At 47.1% G+C, this 22,761-nt stretch overlaps 1 protein-coding gene across 2 annotated transcripts in view; it reads right to left on the bottom strand.

Moving 5' to 3' along the window:
* DOCK5 (dedicator of cytokinesis 5) overlaps positions 1-22,761 on the bottom strand; it is a 188,418-nt gene that overhangs the window by 93,971 nt on the left and 71,686 nt on the right. For both annotated transcript variants that reach the window (XM_084766988.1, XM_084766989.1), the window contains exons 4-6: positions 17,842-17,897; positions 15,791-15,887; positions 2,659-2,807 (exon numbers count right to left, since the gene is read on the bottom strand). In XM_084766988.1, coding sequence (XP_084623114.1) covers positions 2,659-2,807; positions 15,791-15,887; positions 17,842-17,897 — 302 coding nt within the window. The remainder of the gene's footprint in view (positions 1-2,658; positions 2,808-15,790; positions 15,888-17,841; positions 17,898-22,761) is intronic.

The following is a 22,761-nucleotide window of genomic DNA, read 5'->3' as shown; positions in this document are numbered from 1 at the left end:
CCTGTGAGAGGTGTCATGCTGGCAGAGCTGGGTCATGGAGGTATTGGCAGTGAGGCTCTGTTTCCTGAGATGCTTCCAAGGACAAGTGTGGGAAAGCAGGCATGCTCTGTCGTGTGGGAGATATTACCATGTCATGCCAGGCCTTGAGGGCACCTCCAGGATAATGTTACTGTGGCAAGGTCACAAAAGGACAGAGCCTTGTCCTACCTCAGCTGGCTTTGTAAGCAAGTCCTAAGAGCCCGCTTGAGAGGCTCTGCAGCTGCAGCAGCTGCAGTTACCCAAAGTCTAGGGTAGTTACCTCTCTCGTCATCATGACAAAAACCCTGACAAGAGAGCAACTTAAGGGAAGAAGGGTAGCTCTGGCTCACAGTCAAAGGAAGACATAGCATAGAAGCAGCCAGTCACACTGTGTCTTCACTGAGGAAGCAGGTGTGTGCTGGCGCTCAGCCAGCTTCTCTTCCTCAGTCCAAACTCCACAGAATGCTGCCACGTCCCATTCAAAGTCGGTGTCCCCTCCTCACTTAACCTAATGTGGAAACCGACCCGCAGGCACACCTGGATTGTCTCTCTCCTAGGGGATTCCACACCCTGTCTGGGTGACATTAACCATCACAGGAGTCAAGTACTGGGAAGATTTGCATCTCAACTGCAGGGCAGTGAGACCCAGAACCAGGGCCTGCCCTCAAGTTAATGTTTTCCTATTGCTTTTGTGACCTGGAAAGAAATCAGTCAAGTTCACCTGCCCTTAAATAAAACCAGGGGAAAAAAAGTCCAACTATTTCATGATAGCCACTTTCTAGGGTTATAGGTATGTGAAGTGAACAAGGGACTCAGTTTGTGAAACTGACTGAATCTGTATCCTACCTTGGCTGTGACTGTTTCTAAATACAGTTTGTTAAAGTAATGCATTTACATTAGCAGGTTAATGCGATCTATTTTAACAGGGCTGTGAAGGATATGCCAGAATCCTGAGGTTCAAGCCATGAGGCAAAAGTAGAGGAAGAAATGACATCAGCACAAACTAGACAAACTGAATGCGAAGTAAACCACAGCAAGGCCAACTGGAGGCTTCTGAGGTCTTCTGGAAGGGGCTGGCTAAAAGCATAATCCCAGGCCACGCCCACTATTTATGCAGAGGGATGGACTAAATTTCTCACTTTGTGAAAGGCAGTGGTACTGGGATGCTGCATGTCTACCTGCGCTGTTTGGGAGTTTGCTGCAGAGACAGACACATCCTAAGTGTGTAGACTGAATCAGTGGGCTGGAAGGGTGGCTCACCATACCCGGGAATCTGAATTGCAACACTGCCAGTCATGGTCTGAGTCCCGGTTAGGAGAGGATGGAGAGAAAAAAACAAATACTGCCTGAGAGCAATCAATTTAATATCCATCCTTGTATTCAAAACATAGACTCTGGCATCTGAAGGGGCCATCCCTCCATGACTGATCACTCCTGGCTTCTCTGACAATGGAGAAGCTAGGACAGATGACCTATTCTCTCTGTTCTTCTGTCAGTCAGTGGGATCAGAGGGCCAAGACTGCACCTGACCCAAAGAATATTTTTTTCAATGAAATCAAGGGTTTTCTAAGACACGGAGACAGTAAGTAGCATTGTTATTTAACAACTCTAAGGTCTAACATTTGCTGTGAGACCATGGGGCTGCAGAGATACTATGGATGTTAACGTTTGAATTAAATAAAAATGTCCCCCACTCGTGTGTGTGCACTTGTGCGTGTGACTGAACACTTGTCAGATGGTGGCACTGTTCTGAGAGCTTGCAATAGCTTTGGGATGTAGTTCTTAGCTGATGAACTTGGGCTGTTAGGGGTGGACCTCTGATTCTACTCGCTGGGTGGAGGAGCTCTGTCACAGATTCCTGCCACTGGTGCCACCAACAGGAGCTGCTCTGCCACGCCTTCCCCATCATGACAAACTCCACTCTGAAACCGCTAGCCAAAGTAAATCTTTCCTGCCTTCAGTTGCTTCTTCTATCTAGTATTTTGCCACACGTAAGAAACGTCCCACCCTACCCCACCCCAACCCCCACAGAAGTCTAGTGAAGTCTAGAGAAAGAGTTGGTTAATTGGTATAGTTGTGTAGTTGGATAGAAAGAATAATTTCTAATTCCCTGCTGCACAGGAGCATAACTATGGTTGGCAAAAAGTAACTTTGTAAGTCAGAACACCCAGTAAAGAGGATTTTTGAATGTCCCCAACACAAAGAAATGGTGACTGCCAGAGTGATGGGTAATGCCATTTAACTTTACCAATCATCTTAAGTTCTGCACACGCGTGCCCTGTAAACGTGTATAACTATGGATAAAGTGTGAGCACTTGGTTTTCTGTTTTCATTTTCAGACAGGGTCTCATATAGACAACCAGGCTGGCCTTGAACTTGCCATGCAGTCATGCATCCTTCACCAGAACTTCCAATCCTCATGCCTCCATCTTCAGTGTCCTGGGATTACAGCACCACCACGCCAGTTCACACTGTGCTTTGTGCAAGCTAGGTAAGCACACTCCACCACATGATCTACCTCTTCCACCCTCAGTCTGAAACTACTGTTTAAAGGATTTTCCTCAAGTTGCTGTGAACAGCGTCTCGCGTGAAGGTGCCAGGCGTTTCCCACATCTTCGGTGTGAGACTGTTCTGGGTTACCTGTTCCCATGATCGATTTTGGCTGTGACTTTCTTCTTCAGCTCTGCTAGTTCATCCTTGGGGAGTGTCCCGGACAGGATCTGGGAGCGCCACTCGATCAGACTGTATGTCATTTGCTGCAGCTGGCGGAATAGTGTGACTTTGTTGTTCTAAAATGGAAAGGGGCGGGGGTGGGGGGAAAAGGAACAGAAACACAAAGATGTGATGGAGAGAGAGCATCTTTGAGCAGACCATGTACAGGGTATCCCTTGCTCACTGGGTCACATAGTAAAGCTGCACATTTGGAGGCATCTTTTTATGTTAATAAGTTATTCCAAGCTACAACTCCTAGGTTGTCCCAAAATGCAACTCTAAAAGTGGGTAAAGAGTTGTCATCTCATTCCTAAATCATGATAAACCCATCAAATCATGAATATGTCCTAAAAGTCTGACCATGTCCCTTCCTTTGTTTGTTTGTTTGGCTTTTGAGATGGGGTTTCTCTGTCAGGCCCTTGGCTTTCCTGGAACTCACTCTGTAGACCAGGCTGGACCCCAACTCACAGAGCTGTCTGCCTCCACTATCACACACTCTGCCACTATCAGCAGGCTCCTCACCTCTATTTAAAACCCTTTAGGCATTCCAACCAGGTATAAGAGGGCCCACTGTAAGTCCTGCTGTGGCTTGCCTGGCTCACATTCCCACCTGGTTTTTATGCCAATCTACACCTCAGAATCTGTGCTTCCTTCATGCACAGTGGAAGTCGGTCATTCCTTCAAGGCTTCCAGAGCCTGTCACGACTTCATCCACACGCAGTCACACTGCTCTTCTCCTTCCAAACCTCTTCTGTGTCTATATGTTCATTTGTGGGGGTGTACACGCACATGTATGTGAAGTCCTGGAGTCAATCTCAGGAATCTCCCTCATTCACCCTTCACCTTACTTTTTGAAAGAGTCTCTCACTGAGCCTGGATTTAGACAGACTGGCTAGCCAATAAGCCCCAGAGATCTGCTGGTCCCCACCTGCCCAGCTCTGGAATTACTGATGTCTGCCATCATGTCCAACTGTTATGTAAGTGTTTGGGATCCAAAATCAGGTGGCCTCCTTGCAGAGCAGGCACTTTATCCACCGAGCCTCTCCCCAGACCTATCAGCTGCCTAATTCTGACTGCAGTCTCAACTGAGGAGACGTAACCTGTTAGCCTGCCTTCCTTTGATTAGAACTTATAAGCCACACTAGTGCACAGAACCCTGGAAGACTACGGGCTGGCCAGCTCTCTCCCTGGACAGGAATCATTCCTTCTCTGTCCGTGTCCGCAAAAGACACCGAAATGAAGAAATAACAAATGAAGAAATACAAATGAAGAAATAACCAATTTCAGAACTTTGGAATACTGGAAAATATACCCTTAAAATTTATTTTCAAAAAAATCTCTATTTCCCCAAGCAAATGGACACTAACTATTATTCTGGGCTTTTACTCAGAACTCAGAAAACTGAGCTAAAGCAAAATTACAACCAAATAATCGTTTGTATATTAATAATCTTGAGAGCCAAACACTCTTTCGGTTCTATCCAAATGGATCATTATGGACTGGATCACCACATGCTCTAAAAAACCATCAGCCAGTGAGAATGAACCAGAAATAAAGTTCCTGTCCCGGAGAACCCAGCATTCGAGAGGGGAAGGAAAGTAATAAATGGTCAAACACATCCATGCATTTATTGTATACCTTGCCTATTTTTACCTGGCAACATTGGGATTGAACTCAGAACCTAGAAAAGTGCTCTTCCCCCTGAACTACAGCCCCAAGGCTTTTATCATTATGTCTCTATACACGAGATAATATCAGATTGTGAAAGAAAATAACTAAATGAAAAAATTAAACAAGCTGGAATAGAGGTGCACAGCTTTAATCCCAAGCACTTGGGAGGTGGAGGAAAGAGCATCTCTGTGAGTTCAAGGCCAGCCTTGACTACACAATGTGACCTTGTCTCAAAAAAAAAAAAAAAGTACAATATGATGTTAAACACGTGGTGGAATGGACCACTTCAGACAGTTGGGGAAAGTATGCCATATTTGAAATGTATCAAATAAAACTGTGTACAGTACCACTCATTCCTTATGGACCATGATGCTAGTGTTCTCTTCTTTGTGGGTAAATGTCATGATACTGTTATAGGACTGAGTAGTTCTGAAGTTAATCAACAACTCACCAGATGTGTGTCAATTATTATAAGAGTTGAATAAATGTCTAAGCCATTACAACCTCGGTTCTACCTGAATGGTTAGCTGGTCCATTACATAGAGAAGAAACGCTACATAAACAATAGAGAAGGGGGCGGCCATTACATGGAGAAGGCAAGTTACAGAAACAATACGGAGAGATAAGTGAGAAGAGATGGAGAAGGCACGGGGTGGGTGGACACAGAGCAAATTCCAGCGGCTGCCACGGCTTCTCTCCTATTAGGTGTTCTCTAGCAAATCCAGGAACAGATTCCCAGACAAAAAATATCAACCACAACAGAGCCGAAGCATCCAAGGTATTTTGGAACAAAGCATAGATCTGTAGGGAAGAGGCTTGGGCCTACAGGTGTGGCAGTGGGAGGCAAGGATAAGATTAGTAACAGATAAATATTCTGATACAGGTTCAAAGTTCACGGGGACACAAAGGGGGAGGAGGCACTCAAGTATCTGTGATCTCACGGGGCTTGAGTCACAAGGCGACTGCTGTTCAAGACCAGGAAGGCATGAACATCTTTGTGCAACCTCTGGAGCCACGCAGGCCTAAGGAAAATACAGGGAGATATATTTAAGAGATATATGTGATCTTGTCTTAATCGGCATAGGTAACCCCTGCCTTTTCAGTTCAAGGCTGCATAACATGCTCTCTCCATTCCATTGTCTTACAAACTGGAGAAAGACAGAGAGAGAGAGAGAGAGAGAGAGAGAGAGAGAGAGAGAGAGAGAGAGAGAGGAGAGAGACAAAGGAAGAGAGAGAGAGAGAGAGAGAGAGAGAGAGAGAGAGAGAATGAAGGAAAAAAATAAATTAAGCCTACAGTTTTGCCTTTCAGAACTGTTAAAAAGAAAAGGGGTATTTTCTTTCTTTTCTGTGAGTACTGTGGTTTTTAGCATCTTCTAGCTGTAATTAAGGTATTAATTTCCATCCTCTGAGAAGAAAAGGGCACAAGGTCCTCCGCATGAGGTGGTGCTTTGTTTGGGGGCACATGTTCACAAGTTTCTTGGTCTCGATTATATCAGACATTATCCATGGCAACTTAATTACTGCCTGTCCATATCAGCCTTGTTTGCCAAGTCCTTCCCCCAAAGAGGGATGAAGACAGCCATTATTCTCTCTCTCCCTGTGTCAAATTCATTCTCAATAGTCAACGCTGGAACAGGCAAAGGATGCAGAGTCCGCCTCCACTTACTTCAAGGAAATGGGCTCTGCTGAGACTGCTCTGAGCTGGACCCTCTGCATCCTACATTGCCCCTCCCCTCTCCTGACACCTCATGCATTTCAGGGGTGGGCATTCGAGGGCAGAAAATCCAGCACTCCCAAGTAGACTGAGTAGCTCTTCTGCATCTAGCCTCTGCCCTGGTTTGGATATGGCTTGTCTTCTCCAAGGCGGGGGGGGGGGGGGGGTGGTCCTGTCCTGGAGGCGTGGTCGGCAGAGCCGTGATGCCTATTGACTTTATGAGTGGCTCAGTATGGGGGTAATTAAACATGGTGTGCGCACACCTGTGTATGCACGAGAGCGTGTGCATTTAAGTTAGCCTCCTGGACTAAGCCAGTTCTTTTCTTAAGATCTTTTTATTCTTTGGTAATTTCAAACACGTGTACACCTTAAGCGTATCCTTTCCCCAGTCCCCTTGCCATTTCCGTGATTTTGGATGTTTTGTAACCCACTGAGTCCAGTTGACGCAGCTTGCTTGAATACTCGCCAGCATTGCCGGCTTGGTTTTGTATAGGTTTCGGCCAGGTAAACCACAGCTGCAGTGAGCTCATGAGGGCAATGGCCATGTCACATCCAGAAGACGGCCTGTTCACAGCACTCCTCCTCATCCTTCTTAGACTCCCTCTGCCCCTTTTAACAGGAGGATGGTCCCTGAGCCTTGGTGCCAACAGGAGTAGGGGCTGGGGGTGGGGCGATATAGTATAGATGAGAGCGTAGCATAGTGTAGATATAAATCCCTCCTATACTATAGATGAGTCATTAGGCTCTCAGGTTCTTTGACCAGTTGTGAGTCTAGTAACTGCTGACCACTGCAGAGGGCGGCTCTCTGGCGAAGGCTGAGGACGGTATGTCCTCTCCCGATAAAGCTGTTAGGAAAGGGTGTGGTCCTGGGTTTGAAATCCCTCCTGCCTCACCCTGTGAGGAGGGCTCCTCCTTGCACACAACCCTGCTGTGAAGCAATCTCCTGTGATATCACAGGGCAACAGGGAGGAGCAGATACGGGTGCCTGATCCTGAACGTTCAGCATCCAACGCTGGGAGCAAAATAAGCCTGTTCTCTTTATACAGTGCCTGAACTCAGGTGTTTGGTGCTGGCAGCAGAAAATGGTCTAACAGGCCCTCCTTCCTGGCTTCTGGTTCCCACATCCTCCTCAGCCCAAGCCTGCCCTCTGCGGAGCCTTCTCCTTCACTGTCTCTGCTTGTGACCAGGCTAGCCCTTTCTGCCTGGTCAGCCATGTCACATCATTAAACAACTTCCTTGACCTCTGCAAAAATCGGCACGATCCTGGAGGTAAAGTAGGAACTTGAGAACAAATCTAATGGCTTAAACTTAAAAAAGAAAAGTCTGGGTTGAATTTGAGTGACTAACAGTCACCCCCACAGAACACACCCCAGATACTGTTTTCGACCAGACATGGCCAGATATCCCTGTATCTCACTAGGTGTACCTGTAATCCAGATGTTTTCCTTTTTTTCCTTCTTTGTTAGAATTCCTGGAGATTAGAAATTAAGTCACAAGAAAAGACAGCTTTGCCTCCCTTGGTGACAGGAATGCAGAAGTCACCCAGGGAGTGCTATGGAAATTTGGAGGCTGTTCAGACCATGACACTGATTGATTGGGTGTCAGGACACACACACACACACACACACACACACACACACACACACACACACAGACACACACACACACACACACACACACACACACACACACACCACTACTACCTCCTCCTCCTCCTTGTCCTCTTCCTCTTCCTATTTTATGGGGTTTTATGATTTAGAAGGAAAAGTTCCTAAGAGAACATATGGTGACTTGGCTTCTATTTCTACCTCTATCATCAACTTGCTATGTGACTCTGGGCAAAGATCCCTCCCCAAAGACATCTTCCAATCTATGACAGCGCTGTTCAACTCAATTAATCCTACCACACAGCTTCCTGATTGGCTGCTTCCGCCTGCCTCACTCCTTTGCCTTGTTCTGCACACACACACTTAGTAGGAACTGTACAAATGCCCCGTGAGGACGGAGCTTTGCCATGATCTCAAGCCGTCTCTTGCCATGTAGCTGTTAACTTCTGGGTGCAGACTGACTGATAACTGATGAGGCGGCACCCTACTTCCTCTTCCCACCCCAGAAAAAGGTTTGTCTGCCTGGCAGAGGTTTGATTTTTAAAGAAAAACAGTCTGGCCTTTCCAGGCCACATCCTGTTTCTTGGCAAAGCCATATGAAGGCAGAGCGTGTTAAGAGGATGAAAACTGGTCTCAGGAGGAGACTAGCTAAACTGTGGTTCGGCGTGCTGCAGCGGTCACCAATGACTGAGGGCTCAGAGGCGAGCCCTCACCTACCCGGATGGTACAACCACGGGTGTGAGGGCAGGAAGACAGGGTGACTCAGTGTGTCCTGTACATCCCCTGACTCCCACCTCTCTTATCCCCACAGCTCCTCAGAACTATAGCAGGTGCAAGGTTTTCTTTGGGAGGCAACTTTTTTGTTTGTTTGGTTGGTTGGTTTGGGGTTTTGGTTTTTCAGGGTTTCTTTGGGTAGCCTTGGCTGTCCTTCCTGGACTGGCTTTGTGGACCAGGCTGGCCTTGAAAAGCCTCTGCCTCTCTCAAGTGTTGGGATTACAGGTGTTCCTCACTGGGCCCTGCTGGAGGCAACTTTTAAATGAAGGGAGAATCAATCCTCCTTAGGAACACATGTTAACAATTAAACTCCCTAATTCCACAGTGTGTATTAACCAGCCTTGTCACCAGGCTCTTCCCTTCCTTCTTTCTCTTCAGGAAGCAGGAATAGACATCAGCTCCAAAACTTACAGAAAGAACAGAGTGCCTCAAATTAAAACACAAACAAAGCAAATAAAAAAGCGCGCGCACACACACACACACACACACACACACACACACACACACACACCGGGGGGGGGGGGGGGGGGAAACTCACTGGATTCCTTTTCCAGTAGGAAGAGGGGAAAGGCCCTGGGCTGCACCCAGTGAAAAGGATGGTGAATGGTTTGCTTATGATAATAATCAAGTTCCTCAGGCTCCCAAATAGTCCTGTATTAAAAAAAAAATTGCCCCACTATTACCACAATACACACAGGCTTGGTGATTTTCAATTGAGAAACTATCATCCGCATTACTGGGGATGTTGCTGCACAGATGGCTCAGCGTATCTCACTCTTGCAGAAGATCCTAATTCAGTCCCCAGCACCCAAGTCAAGAGTCCCCCAATCACCAGTGACTACAGCTCTGGGTGGATCCATAGGTTTCCCCGTTCACACGCACATGTGCACACACCTTCAAAAACAAAAAGCAAACCTTTAAAAAGAAAACATGTGACAAGCCAAGTATGGAGGAACACACCTTTAATCCCAGCACGCAGGAGGCTGAGGCAGGAGGATCTGGAGCTGAGCCATCTCTACAGTGAGGAATGAACTCAGTATAGCTAATTAGTAAGTGAAGTCTCATATGGATGCAGCCATGTCTAAGTCAATGCGGCATGCCTAATCACACAGAGGGGGCGGGGTGGGGGAGGTGCTGGAGCGTGGGCACATGACTTGTACAGAAATGAGAAGAGGGTCTGGAGAGATGGCGCAGAGGTTAAGAGCACTGGCTGCTCTTCCAAAGGTCCTGAGTTCAATTCCCAGCAACCACATGGTGGCTTACAACCATCTACAATGAGATCTGGTGCCCTCTTCTGGCCTGCAGGCGTACATGCAGGCAGAATACTGTACACATAATAAATATATACATCTTTAAAAAAAAGAAAGAACTAGAAAAGCAGAGGCCAGAGATCCCAGGGCCCTGTCTCACAGCTGGGGAACACATATCTCCTGAGGCAGCAGAGGAGAAGGTCTGTCTCCCAGCTGGGGAACTCGTGTCTCCTGAGGCAGCAGAGGAGAGTAGACAGAAGTGTAACTCCACTGCCTGGAGAGATTTAAGGAATGACACTGCTGAAAGGGAGCCAGCCATGGTGTCACCGGTCCCTCCAGTCCTGAGCTGGAAGCTGAAGTGATAGCCACAGCTGGGCAGACAGACAGACTTCAGTTTCTCTGGGCAAGTGCTACAGGGTGACAGAGATGCCCTTCCAAACTCGGGATTCTTGAACCTCTCGATAAGCTGCTGTCAGAGCACCATGGACCAGTGCGCTGAACTCTCAGTGAACGTTCAACACTCACATAATATCTAATTTCAATTTTAGGAGAGGAGAGGAGAACCCAGGATGTCAAGGACTTTGCTTAGGCCGCACGAGCCGCTGCCAGCCTCCCAAATCCATGCTCTTTTCTGCATTAAGTTGTTAGTGTTCAGCGCCTGTTTTGGCTTGGTGGTTTCTTCTGACTATAAATGTATATACTCAGTGAGAGAGGAAGTCCTCTAAGAATTGCTTGGTCTGTCCAGCCCCGGTGTCCACTGCCTTGGCGCATCACCAGGTGATCTCACTGATCAAATCGGTTTCCCTCCTTTCCTCCTCAGCCTTGAAAACACCCAGTGATTGGCTCTGCACAAGGAGCAGCTCGGCAGACAAGCTCACCAGGAACTGCCGTGACTATGCGCTCTGCATTCTGGACATATCTGTGCCTCTTAGACTTGAACTTCAACCAAGAAGGCCTTGCTATCTACAGTAGTGGAAATCGAGCCTGCTCCCAAGTGCTCAAGGCCACCGTGCCTGAGATGATTACAGGAGAGACAGGCAGCGGCCTTGGATAAGTGTGGCACCCAGAAAGCAGCTCCCGTATTCCTGGCTGGGTGAGAGGGAAGCTCTGAGTCAAGGCTGCCCAGTGGGAGGACATCGACTGTGGGCGCTGACTGCTTTGCTTCCAGCTGGGATGGGTTTCCACCGTGGAGTCCTTGACCGACTATCTGCACACAGGGAGGATATTACGGCCACAGTCCTGTTTCATGCTTTCAACAGTTTTGTAAAGCGAGGGTATGAAAACAGAGACTCAACTCAGAGAGGGACTGAGAGCCTGTGCCACTTCTACAAGGGGTCAAAAATCCTCCAGGAGTCTGGGGGGGACTCTGACTGCCTTGCTTAAGATCTCAGAGCTAGTCGGGACAAGGCATGCAGGAGAACAGAGGGACAGTGGGGGACAGGCAGGCTCTCCCCTCTCTACTCAGGGAATGGGGGCGTGGGGTCTGTACCCTCTCCTCAATGTGGACAGTCTCCCTCCCCGATTGTGACATATTTCTGATACTATCGCTCTATACAATTGCTAAAATCATACAGGGGATAAACACCTTTTTCTGGAATAATCCAGTGACCTCGTGGCTGGGTTTAACCTGGTTAGTGAGCTGCACTTACCCCATCTAGAAAACACTGGCTCAGCAGTATAAATTTCCAATGAAATTAGTCAAAAAAGAACAGAACCCAGGAGCACATTTAGAGGTATACAGTTACTAGGGCATCCTGGAGGTTTAAAAAGAAAAAGTCACACAGGATGCCTGATGCAAAACTTATGGAAGGATTTCCTGCGATGTAACCTGGGGCACTGACCTTGCCTAACAAGCACGGAGCCCTAGGTTCAATCCCTAGAACCACAAACTGAAAAGCTAATCTATGGGAGGACAGAGGTGGGGGTGGAGTGTGTTTATACAGTAATGTGTTCATGTATGCCGGCAGAGCCCACACTTATGTTTGCAGAGAACAGAGGAACACGTGTGCAGAATCCAAAAGCAAAATGCTAAAACGTACAAGCAGGAGAGATTTGGAAACCAGAGATTAGAGGGTTTTCTTCGCCCTTTTCATACATCCCAGTGAAACACAACAGTTGAGGGATGCTACTTTAACATGAGAAAGAAAGTCGGAAATGCTGCCTCAGGTGACCTGTCGATGCCTTGGGAAAGGGGCTTGGGGGCTGTGGTGATTAATAACAAAACTTGTATGTAGACTGCAGGCTTGGTGGACAAGCAGGCACGAGGAGCACAATCAGCCCTCAGCCCAGACAATGACTGTGCACCTCCCACCACCGACGCCTTTCACAGCCAATCAGTAGCACCTATCAGGTGTTGAAAAGTTATACTGTCAGACTTCTGAGACAAAAAAAAAAAAGTGCTGTCCTCTGAGAAGGATTTTTTTTAAATCAATTAATTCACTAAGCTTTGTACTTAAATTTAAATTCTGCAACTAAACCGGGGGAGAAGGCTCACAAAGAAAATGCTCAGGACCGCTTATCAGTTCATCTCCCTGTAACTACTGGGGTGGGACACTGACTTCCCTACTTCCTCATTCTTACCTGCCCGTCTATCTCTGTCTCTCTCCCCCTCTTCCCCTCCCACTGTGTGTGTAAGACTGCCTGCCTGTATGCCTGTCTGTCTCCCCCACCCCCGTGTGTGGTGTGGTGTGGTGTGGTGTGGTGTGTGTGTGTGTGTGTGTGTGTGTGTGTGTGAGAGAGAGAGAGAGAGAGAGAGAGAGAGAGAGAGAGAGAGAGACAGACAGACAGACAGACAGACAGACAGACAGACAGACAGACAGACAGAGAGGGGTGGAGGAGCCTGGCTGGCTATGGAAGCCAGGGCCTCATGCGCACAAGGTAAGCCCTGCACCACTGAGCTACTCTCCCAGCCCCATTTCTTAGTTCTCTCCCTAGGAAACCTGTCTTGATAACTTGTGGATAGCGAGAGGCCATAGTGAAGTCATCTGTTAGAAACAGAAAGGTCTTCTTGTTCATACGGTATGTACACATGACACAAACAACAGTAACAAAAACCCCTTCCAATCTAGGGAAAGGTATTTTTCTTTCAATTTTTAAAGAACTATTTACATAGACCTAATGAGATTAGAAATGGCTCTTCAGTCTAAATATGAAGTCTGTTACGCTCCATCTCTGCTTTCTACAACCGCCTCAAGAGACTTTAACACAGCCTCCAGATGACTTTTTATACAGACAGGAAGCTTCACACAAAAGATCAGGGGCACGGGAGACCTTTCCACATGTGTTATCATGCATGTACTCAAAAGGTTTTGGATTTTTTAAAAACATTCTTGGGTGCTTGAAGTTTAGATTATGAATGCCTACAGTTTGCCTATGACTCGGTTCGGGTCATGTGCCGGCCGGCTGGCCTCCAGTGTGGCGATGTTAAGAGGTGGTGGGATCCTGAGGAGTGGAGCGAGAGGCCACAGGAAGCATCCCCCTCATTAGTTATCATGACAGGGTTCTCATACAAACAAGTGAGGTGCCTCTCCATGCTCTGTTCTCTTGCCCTACTGTGTAAGTGTTCCTGTCACATCAGCTCTGTGACACGGTCTACCACACGGTACAAGCTGTCCTCTTACACAAGCTCTGTGACACAGTCTACCACACGGCACACGCTGGAGTTGAACCTGCAGAAGTATAGCATAAAGCTACTTTTCTTCGTAAGTGGTCTTCCCCCGGGGTATTTCATTACAACACCAGAACACACACAATGCAGACTCCTCAGCCTGCACTAACCTAACCCATCTCACCACTCAAAAGCTTCCAGAGAGAACACTACGGAACAAACCCCGTGCCCGCGCCATTTCTCAGCCATCAACCCTGCCGCATCCACCGCTCAGCAATCAATGAACCAGAACAGAGTGCTTTCAAAACAAGGATAAGTTGATCAATGGAGGCCACAGGCATGCCAGCTGTATCCTTTCCCTCCCAGAGCGCATGATTTAGGGGCTCAGAGTTAGTGCTCTCTCTCTCTCTTATCAACTAAGTCTGAAGAGATCAAAAGATCACTATCAGTCCAGGCAGAGAGTCCCCAAGGGCCAGACCATCCACTCGGCAGTTAAGTGTTCGGGCACACGAGAAGGAAAACATTCAGGATTAGTTTGTTTAGAAGACATGCTATGAAAAACAAAGGACACACATGAGGCGTTAAAGGGTGGAGGGGGCGGGGCACAGAGAGCTACCTCGTACTTGCCCAGCAAAGGGGTTTGGTGATGGCTAAGGCTGTGATTCACCCTGGAAGACGTAGCCCTGTATGGAATGAAATCCTGCTTGAACTCTTAGGGCCGGTGCTGGAAATGAGGTTGGTTACTACTTTAGCACAAGAGACGAACAGGGTATTGCTGTATCTTAGCAAGACTGGCCACATACAGAAAAGAGAAGGGCTGCTGGGTTCACAGCCGCATGAACTCAAAGGTTCACACGTCTAATCAGAGAATATACTCTGCTCACTGCTATCACATCCTCGTCACCCACGGAAGTCTGGAAGTCCCCTACCTAAGCCAGACCCACCGGTGCTCACCAACAAGGTCTCCAGCCAGGCGACATTAGAAAACGGTCTGCTGCTTCCGGTGTTAAGGAAAGAGCTCCCTAGACCGGAGGAAGAGCCTGCCATGCTGGCGATGAGCTTTGAGCGTCTTGCACATTTGCAAAATAGGACTTCTAGTCTGATGATGCTAAATGTGGGAGTCCCGGGCTCGGGTCCGAGCCTCACAGGGCAGGTGTATTTAAAGAAAAGATGCCTCCTGCCTCAGTTTTAGAGCAAAGCTGAGGAGCTAATGTGGCAGTGGCTTTCTTGGTAGAGAACAGCACATGGTGAGGCACACCATTTGCACACGTGTCTTCGGGTCTCTCTCCCTCTTCCTATGAAGCAGCTGACATTGTACCATGAGCCTCCACATTCATGTTCTCATGGCCTCCCAGCCACACACCCCAACACACATCTTCTCCTATAAACACTGCAAGTAGATTAAATTTCCACTCTTTTAAGATTTTTTGCCCCCTAATTCTATTTATGTATTCCACTCTGGGCAGGGCCTGCGTGCCACAGTGTATGTGTGGAAGTCAGAGGACAACATATGGAAGTTGGTTCTCCCCCTCCATCATGTGGGCCCAGAGGACCCAACGCAGGCTGCCGGGTGTGGATGCAAGTGCCTTTAATGGTGAGCCACCTCTTAGTCCGAGTCTCCATCCTCTTAATGTCTCACAATGGATTCAACTCTATCATCAACTTCAGAAGGGACAGATTACATTTAATCCGCAAACTCCCAGCTGGATCACTTTTTTTTTTTTCTCCAGACAGGGTTTCTCTGTGTAGCCATGGCTATCCTGCTTTGCAGACCAGGCTGGCCTTGACCTCATGAAGATCTGCCTGCCTCTGCCTCTAGAGAGCTGGGATTTAAAGGCTTGAGCCACCACGCCTGGCTAAACTCCTAGGTGTAAATGCACACGCTACTCATGGCTGTCACGCAGAGGATGTTCTGTGCCTATGTGATTTTTGCATTGAACCAGCATTTCGTATTAGCGTTCTGAAGTCAAACTAGCATCAGATCAGGGACTACTGAGAAGAGCCTGCCCTCCGCTTAACACTATACATGGTTCTGAGTCTGCAAGGTCCACTGGTTGAGAATGCCCACCTTGGAAGGCTGAGTACTATGTCTTTATGGAGATGCTCACAGCAAGTGCCTCAGGTTCCCGCTAGAATATTAATAGTCATAACTGCATCTTTTTTTTTATAGTAATGTGGTGAGGATTCATGGTTAGAGGCACCCACGCAAAGGCCTGGGCAAGTGTTTGCAGTTATAACTCACTATTGCTTTCACAATCAGTAAGACTGAAAGATCGCCCTCACTTCCCTCCGTAGCTCAGCCCTGGGGAAATGAGAGTCCGCTGGCTTCCATCTCCAGGGACGGCTCACCCCACTTGATGCAGGGGATGGCTCTGCAGCCCAACAGTCAGACTGAGTGAGGGTCCAGAAACGACACCCACCACCAGGGGAAGCTTACCACGTAGAGCTTGCGCCAGATGACGGCCCATTCTCGTAGTGTGTTCGTGAGCTCCTGAACCAGCGGCAACTCCCCAGGAATCACAGTCTCGTGCTGCCTACAGGGAACCAAAGGGACGCACACTTTACTGCACATGGTGGCAGCTGCCTCTTCTGACTGCCACACTCTTGGCAATCAAAGGCAGGAACATGGCTGCCATGGTATGAAATAAGCCAATCTGCCTCTGGGGGGGGTGGGGGGGGGCGGTAGAGTTTGGAGAACTTGAACACGGGTAAACATGGGCAAAAAAGCAAGGAACTGAGAACAGCGATATCTATAAACTAAATTAAGTTTTCACATGGCACAGGCTAAGACCAGCCTCTACTTCCCCCATGTTGGTTCTCTCAGAAAGTGCCAATGACCAAGCTGGGTTATTAGCTGGTTCCAGCGGGCAGCAGCTTCAGTTTCTAGAGAGATACACGGCATGTGACCTCACCGGACAGCCCACTGGCAGGAACCCATCCATGCTATCTTCTAGACAGACCTGGGCTTTCTCCTCACCTGCTGCCTCCCAGCACGAAAAATGAAGACAAGCCAACACTGTCACTCACAATCGGTTTAGCTCTGTTTACTCACATATGCGCCTACAGTCACCATCAGGAGAAAGCCAGCAAGGATGTGCAAACTCATAAGGAAGAGCAGTAGGACCGACCACTAGGTGAAAATGTGGGCGTAAGATGTGGCTACGTGTGAATTTCGGGCACTATATTAGGTCAAATACGACTCACGAAGCATGTCACATGCTAACAGTGGAAAACTGTAGGTGGTCTCCAACTTGAAAATGGCTGGGACATGTACACACACAGGTCTTGACTTTTCAATTCTGGCACAGTGTTGAACACACTGCATGAGGTGTGGGCTACTTGACCCTCCGACAGGTCCTGGATTAGATGATTTTGCACAACTGTCAGCTGATATAAATGTTCTGAGTACATTGGAGGTGGCTTGGGCTAAGCTACACTTCACCAGTTAGGTGAACTAAATGCATTTCTTGTTTTTCTTTTTAATTGGCATATATTAATTGTACAAAATGACGGGCTTTCCTGTGACACTGGCTTGTGTTATTTTTTTTTTTTTAACTCTGATGGGTTTATAAAGATGTAATCATTTCACAAGGCCAGGAACATCTGTATTTGCTGACTTGGAATTGTGAACTGGGCACCCCACCTTTTATCTAGCAGATCCAGTTAAAACAGGGCTCCTAGTTTGCCTTCACACGTGACATTTGGAGGCTGTCCAGGAATGGTGCGCAGGGGAAAAGATTCCTCTAGGAGGTGGAGGAGAATAGTTCCTAGTCCTGGTTCTGCTGTGGACCACTTATGACATGAGCACATCACTACCTCTTGTCTTAAAGTGTGTGTGCTGATCTTGGGAACTTCTCAGTAACGTCCATCAAGCTAAGGAGGTTCCGGGATTCTGTGACAGCCTCCCTGGCACCAGCCACAGATTCCAGTTTTACTTCTTAATTCTCTCTTCCTATTTTGAGAGTCCTGCTTTCCTTAGCCACCGCAGAGTCAGTCCTTTGCTGAACAAACGGCAGGAACAAGAAACGAATGCTCAGAACTGAATGGATTTTAACTACACGGCACGTTTCCACACACTGCCTCCCTGGAGTCACACGTCAAGCCCATCATCACTGTTTGCCTCCAGGAGGCTGTGAAAAACCCCCAAGGTGTACTTGCAACTACAGGATGTATTCGAGCGTCAGGGCAGACTGATGCCCCGCCTCCTCAGATGCTCAACTCACACGGACTCACATTCACACACCCACTGAGTCATTAGTAAGTCCGGCAGGAAGTGGAAAGGCCTCAGAGCTCATCATAGCTGTCTTTACTATTTTGAGGAAGGGTGTCAAGGAGGAACAAGCACAGAGAGAGAAGGCAGGAGGAGGACTTGTAGGAGGCAAGAGAAAGCAGTGAGAACAGAAAGACTTCAATGAGCGTAGGACATTCTTCCATTACCATCTCAGGTCTTCATCACTTTTTAGTGGTCTTTCCTGGACAGGGACTTACCCTCCATCTTCAACGGTTGCCTCTTTCAGATGGATGTACGTTTCAGGGAAAATGCCCTACAGAAAGAAAACTCTTGTTACACACTCACTAAAAACAACCTCAACGCCAAGAGCACAAAGACTTCAAGGAGGGGTCTGAACACCCCGACGAAAGGATATTCCCAATTGAGTTCGCAGGGCATCACTTACGATGACCAATGGCATTTCAACGAAGTCAGAAGGGAAACGCTGAGAGAGTAGAAATTAAGATTTGGGGCGCAGGATGCATGGGACATTTTGAAAGCAAGGAGCCAAAATGTCCCGTCAGCTCAGAGATCCAACAACAGCAAGGCGCATACTAGTGGGAACCTACACCCTGTACAGCGTCAACACACCACAGTGGACCCATTAAAGGGCCACTCATGAGTGAGATGGAGCCACTACCATTTTATTAGCTTCCTACAGGAATTCTTGTTGGCACTTTCACTGAAGACCAACTGCAAATCACTATTAATTACCTGATCATTTTCGTCACTTCATAGTCTCTGATTGATCACCCTCTGTTTTATAACCCCAAGAGGCATTTCTATATCAGGGAGGAAAAAAAAAAAAGTCCCAAGGGAAAGGCACAAAAAAACCACTGTGCAGGAACTGTAGGGCTGCAGAAGAGGTTTCTCAGTAGGAAGGAGCCATCCACATGCGTTCTATTGAATGACAAAAGTCTGTGCCTCGTTGCGCAATATTCTCAAGAAAAGGAAGCACTAAGCCTCGTTTCAGAGCAGTGTCCATGCAGAGTAGATGAGCCAGATGACGTCTTGGCTCAGCGACTCCTAGCCTTGCTCATGGGAGGGCTGGCATGATCTCTGTGGACATTACATGCCCGGGGTTGCCGACCACACACGTGGTGTAGAGAGTCTACAGTCCACAGGACTAGGGTTCAAAATGTACATGCACCCTGCAATCCTTAAAGAGGATGAGAAACCAGTGAACTTCTGACAGTGGTTGCTCTTGGGGCCAGTTTCATGTACTGTATTTGTCTATGTAACACTTTGTTTTCTCTCTCTCTTTTTTTTTTCTTCCTTTGTCAATGAAACAGGAAACAGGTCAGAACATTAGGGATGAAGCTGATGTCAGCATAGGTGATGACAGAAGCGAAAGGCCTCATCTCTTCAACTAGACAGGGTGATGCATCAGTGAGAAGGCGCTGTCAGGTCCGTCTATTGATGAGACCGACAACACACACACAGACAAGGTGACCTCAAGTTTCTTCAGGTGCATAGGATATACAGTGATTGGGGGCGATTGATTAAACAACCATAAAAAAAATACAAATTCAATGGAACCCTGAAGACACCAGGGTCACTGTTGCTATCAGAAAGAGGAAGAGCTATGATGCTGATGTGGAGAGAGCAACATTAATTAGTAATTACCTTCATGAACCAGACACTATTATAAGGAGTTTGCATGTATTTGTTTTCATAATGTTCTTTTACCATGACTGAATACACACCCATCACCTTGCCCACTTAAGTTCCTGCCCAGTTAGAGAACTGTCATGTGTAATACTTCTATGTTTTTATTCTCGGCTTTAATATACTTAATTGAGAGTATCTCAACCTCTTGCTCCTATTGAAATTATCTGGAAACAGTCACATTTCTAATTTTAAAAAACTTTCACTGACACATAACTCTTGCCTCTATTCGTGGGGGTTGCCACCTCAGGGCAAATGCAAAGTGTAATCATTGGAGAAGGCATAAGCACTGGCTTTAAAAGATTGCAGTTGGAGAGATAGGTCACGTGGTAAAGTGTCTACCATGCAAGCATGTGAGCCTGAGTTCAATCCCCAGCCCTCACATAAAGGCGGGCAGGATGGTCAAGCTTGTCATTTCAGAGCCAGGGAGGCGGGGACTGACAGAACCCAGCAGCCAGCCTCGCTGAAGCAGTGAGTTCCAGGACAGTGAGAGAACTTGTCTCCAAAAAAATATCATGGTGGATGACACCTAAGGAACCACATACGGGAGGCTGACCTCTGGCTTTCACACTTGCGCATGCACATTCATGGATACAATGGTAAATTTTATGTTGTCTGTTATTTTTAGCACAATAAAAGAGTAAAGAACTCAGGAGAAGGGGGGGGGGTCGGATAGGAGAGATCAGCTTAAAATAGTAGTCACGGGCCAACAAGATGGCTCAGTGGGGGAAAGGTATTTGCTGCTAGGCATGACAACCTGGACACATCCAGAAACAGAAACAAGTGTACTAAAACACTTTTAAATACACAATATAGTAGAAGTTGCAAGTTCAGAATAAGCTACAACATTGCTAAGGCTGGGCATGTCGCTCCAAGACAGCATGTGTTTCAAATGTGGGAGTCTCCTAAGTAGCTGGGGTGACAGGTGTGCACTGCCAGACCCCGCTCTTCTTGATATTTCATAGGATTTGTCCGGCAAAGTTTTCTGTTCACTTTTTAACCTATTAAAAAAAGAAAGGAGCTGAGCATGGTGGTGCACACCTTTAACCCCAGCACTGCGGAGGCAAAGGCAGGTGGAATCACTGTGAGTTCAAGGTCAGCCTGGTTTACAAATCAAGTCCAAGACAGCCAGAGCTACACAGTGAAACCTTTTCTCGAGGGGGGGCAGGGGGAAAGGAAGGGAAAGGACTGAGAATTAAGTAACCTGGGTATTCTTCATCTCTTACAAACAAAAATCCCAAATGCTAACACTGCTAACCCAAAGGAAAATTCTGGCAGAACAGTTTGCAAATCAAAAAGATAAAACAAAACAAACAAAACCCTGCTGAATTCACAGTCTGGTAGCCAGTCCATGCTAATCCCTGGGAGTCAGCCAGGACAGAGGCACTCGGATATATAAGCAAAGGATGACTCTGAGACAGATACCAACTGCAGCAGATAGCCTGCACAGGTGTGCAAGCATAAAGGCGCTGATACCCAGAGCCCATTCATCTTCTCATCTCACTGCTCTGTCGTCTGAAGCATCACTGTGTCATGGTGGCACTTGGCCACTTACAATCACTTAGTCTCTGGTAAGGCCGGAGCGAACCTGGGTCCTGTGTCTCTGGTGTGCAGCCTAGCTCTCAGTTCTGCCTTTCTTTTCTCAATGCAACCTACTCACTAGAGCAAAAAAAAAAAAAAAAAAAAAAAGACTCCGTTTTATTTCAGCTAATGACATCCTCTACGTTATCCTGTCCACATACCCACAATCCTACCAGGATTAACGATCAATTTCTTTTGAGCCTTTAGTCTTCTTCAATTTGTAAAGCCACTAGCTGCCTTTTATCACCACTCTAAATGGCTAGGTTGGCTTACAAATTGACACCAATAATTTCCACGAAAACAATAGCCTTTCAAATGGCTCTTCCCTTAAGACAGGAAAAGGAGGGATCACCATCGGACAACATTTCTATCTGGCTGCATCTCTTAATGAAGGGATGTCACAAACTCAGCAAAATCCAAGACTGATGCCTTTAATTCCATCTTTATTTCCTGGATCTCCACACAGAAAGATAATTTAGTTTAAATAACACACACACACACACACACACACACACACACACACACACACACACACACACACACACCCAATACACAATCATTGTGGCAAACTCTGATCATGTCTTTTTCTTGTTTTTGTTTTTTGAGGCAGGGTTTATCTGCATAGCCTTGTTTGTCCTGGAATTAGCTCTGTAGCCTGCCCAGACTGGCCTAGAACACACAGAGATCTGCTTGAATCTGTGTCCAAAGTGCTGCATCCAAAGCACTTCGGGGTCTCATGTTTTTCTTTATCAAGGAACAGAGGAGTTCTTGGTAAAATACTTCTCTCCAAAAGGTGAAGTTTTTAAGCTTACAGGTTTTAAATAACATTTTAATTAAGAACAAAACAAACAAACAGAAACCCAGCAATATTACAAACACACACATAAGGCAGAAGACGCTAACTGGACCATTTGGTATCAAGTTGAGACAAGAGGCACCACTAGCTAGGTGGATACAGACATGTTAGGAAAGCACCAAATGCCTTAGAAACCAAGGCCTCTCAGGCTGGAACAAAGTCGTATGTAGGTTAATGGTCTTGGACCTTGTTTTAACAGGAATTACTGGGTTTGGTTGTTGCTAGTGTTGTCACTGTCACTGTAGGAGAGGTGGTGCGATCAAACTCAGGGCATCTTGTATGCCAGGTAGTGTCTGCCATTCAAATAATTTGAAAACAGGCTACCACTAAGTTACTCAGGCTGGCCTTGAACTTGTCTCAGTCTCCTAAGCAGCTGGGGGTGCTGGGTGTGCACTGCCAGACAAATTTAGAAAGGAAAGGGCATGAGATGGAGGAGGGGGCTGGGATCTGGCTGTAAAGTAATTAAATTTTAAAAGGAAAGGCCTGGAAATGTATGTGACCTGGGTTGGGTTTTTTGTTGTTGTTGTTGCTTTTTTGTTGGTTGGTTGGTTGGTTGGTTGGTTGGTTGGTTGGTTTTGGGAGCAGGGAGGTTTTTGAGACAGGGTTTCTCTGTGTAGCCTTGGCTATCCTGGACTCCCTTGGTAGACCTGGCTGACCTAGAACTCACAGAGATCCCCCTGCCTCTACCTCTGCCTCCCAAGTGCTGGGATAAAAGGTGTGCGCCTCCACCACCAGGTTCACCTGGATACTTTTTATCTCTCACAAATTCAGAGCAAAATATAGTTAATTTGTGGGGGAGGGGAGGGGCGTGGGATAATGTTGGAGGTCCGGAGGACAACTTTCAGGAGCTGGCTCTCTCTTCCCACTGTGAGATCTCAGGATTGAACTCAGGTCTTACTCTTACTCTTTTCTGAGGAAAAAACAAACCAAAACAAAAAAAAAACGTCCACAACAGTAAGTGAAAATTACTCCTAACAGGGCTAAACCCTCAGGCAGCAGGAGTGGGCATGCCAGGCACCAGCTTCCCCGAGGC

This window comes from Acomys minous (genome assembly GCF_964271855.1).
Source record: "Acomys minous genome assembly, chromosome: 18".
Lineage (NCBI taxonomy): Eukaryota > Metazoa > Chordata > Mammalia > Rodentia > Muridae > Acomys > Acomys minous.
Note: the sequence above shows the minus strand (reverse complement) of the source record. Positions and strands in the feature narration are given on the sequence as shown.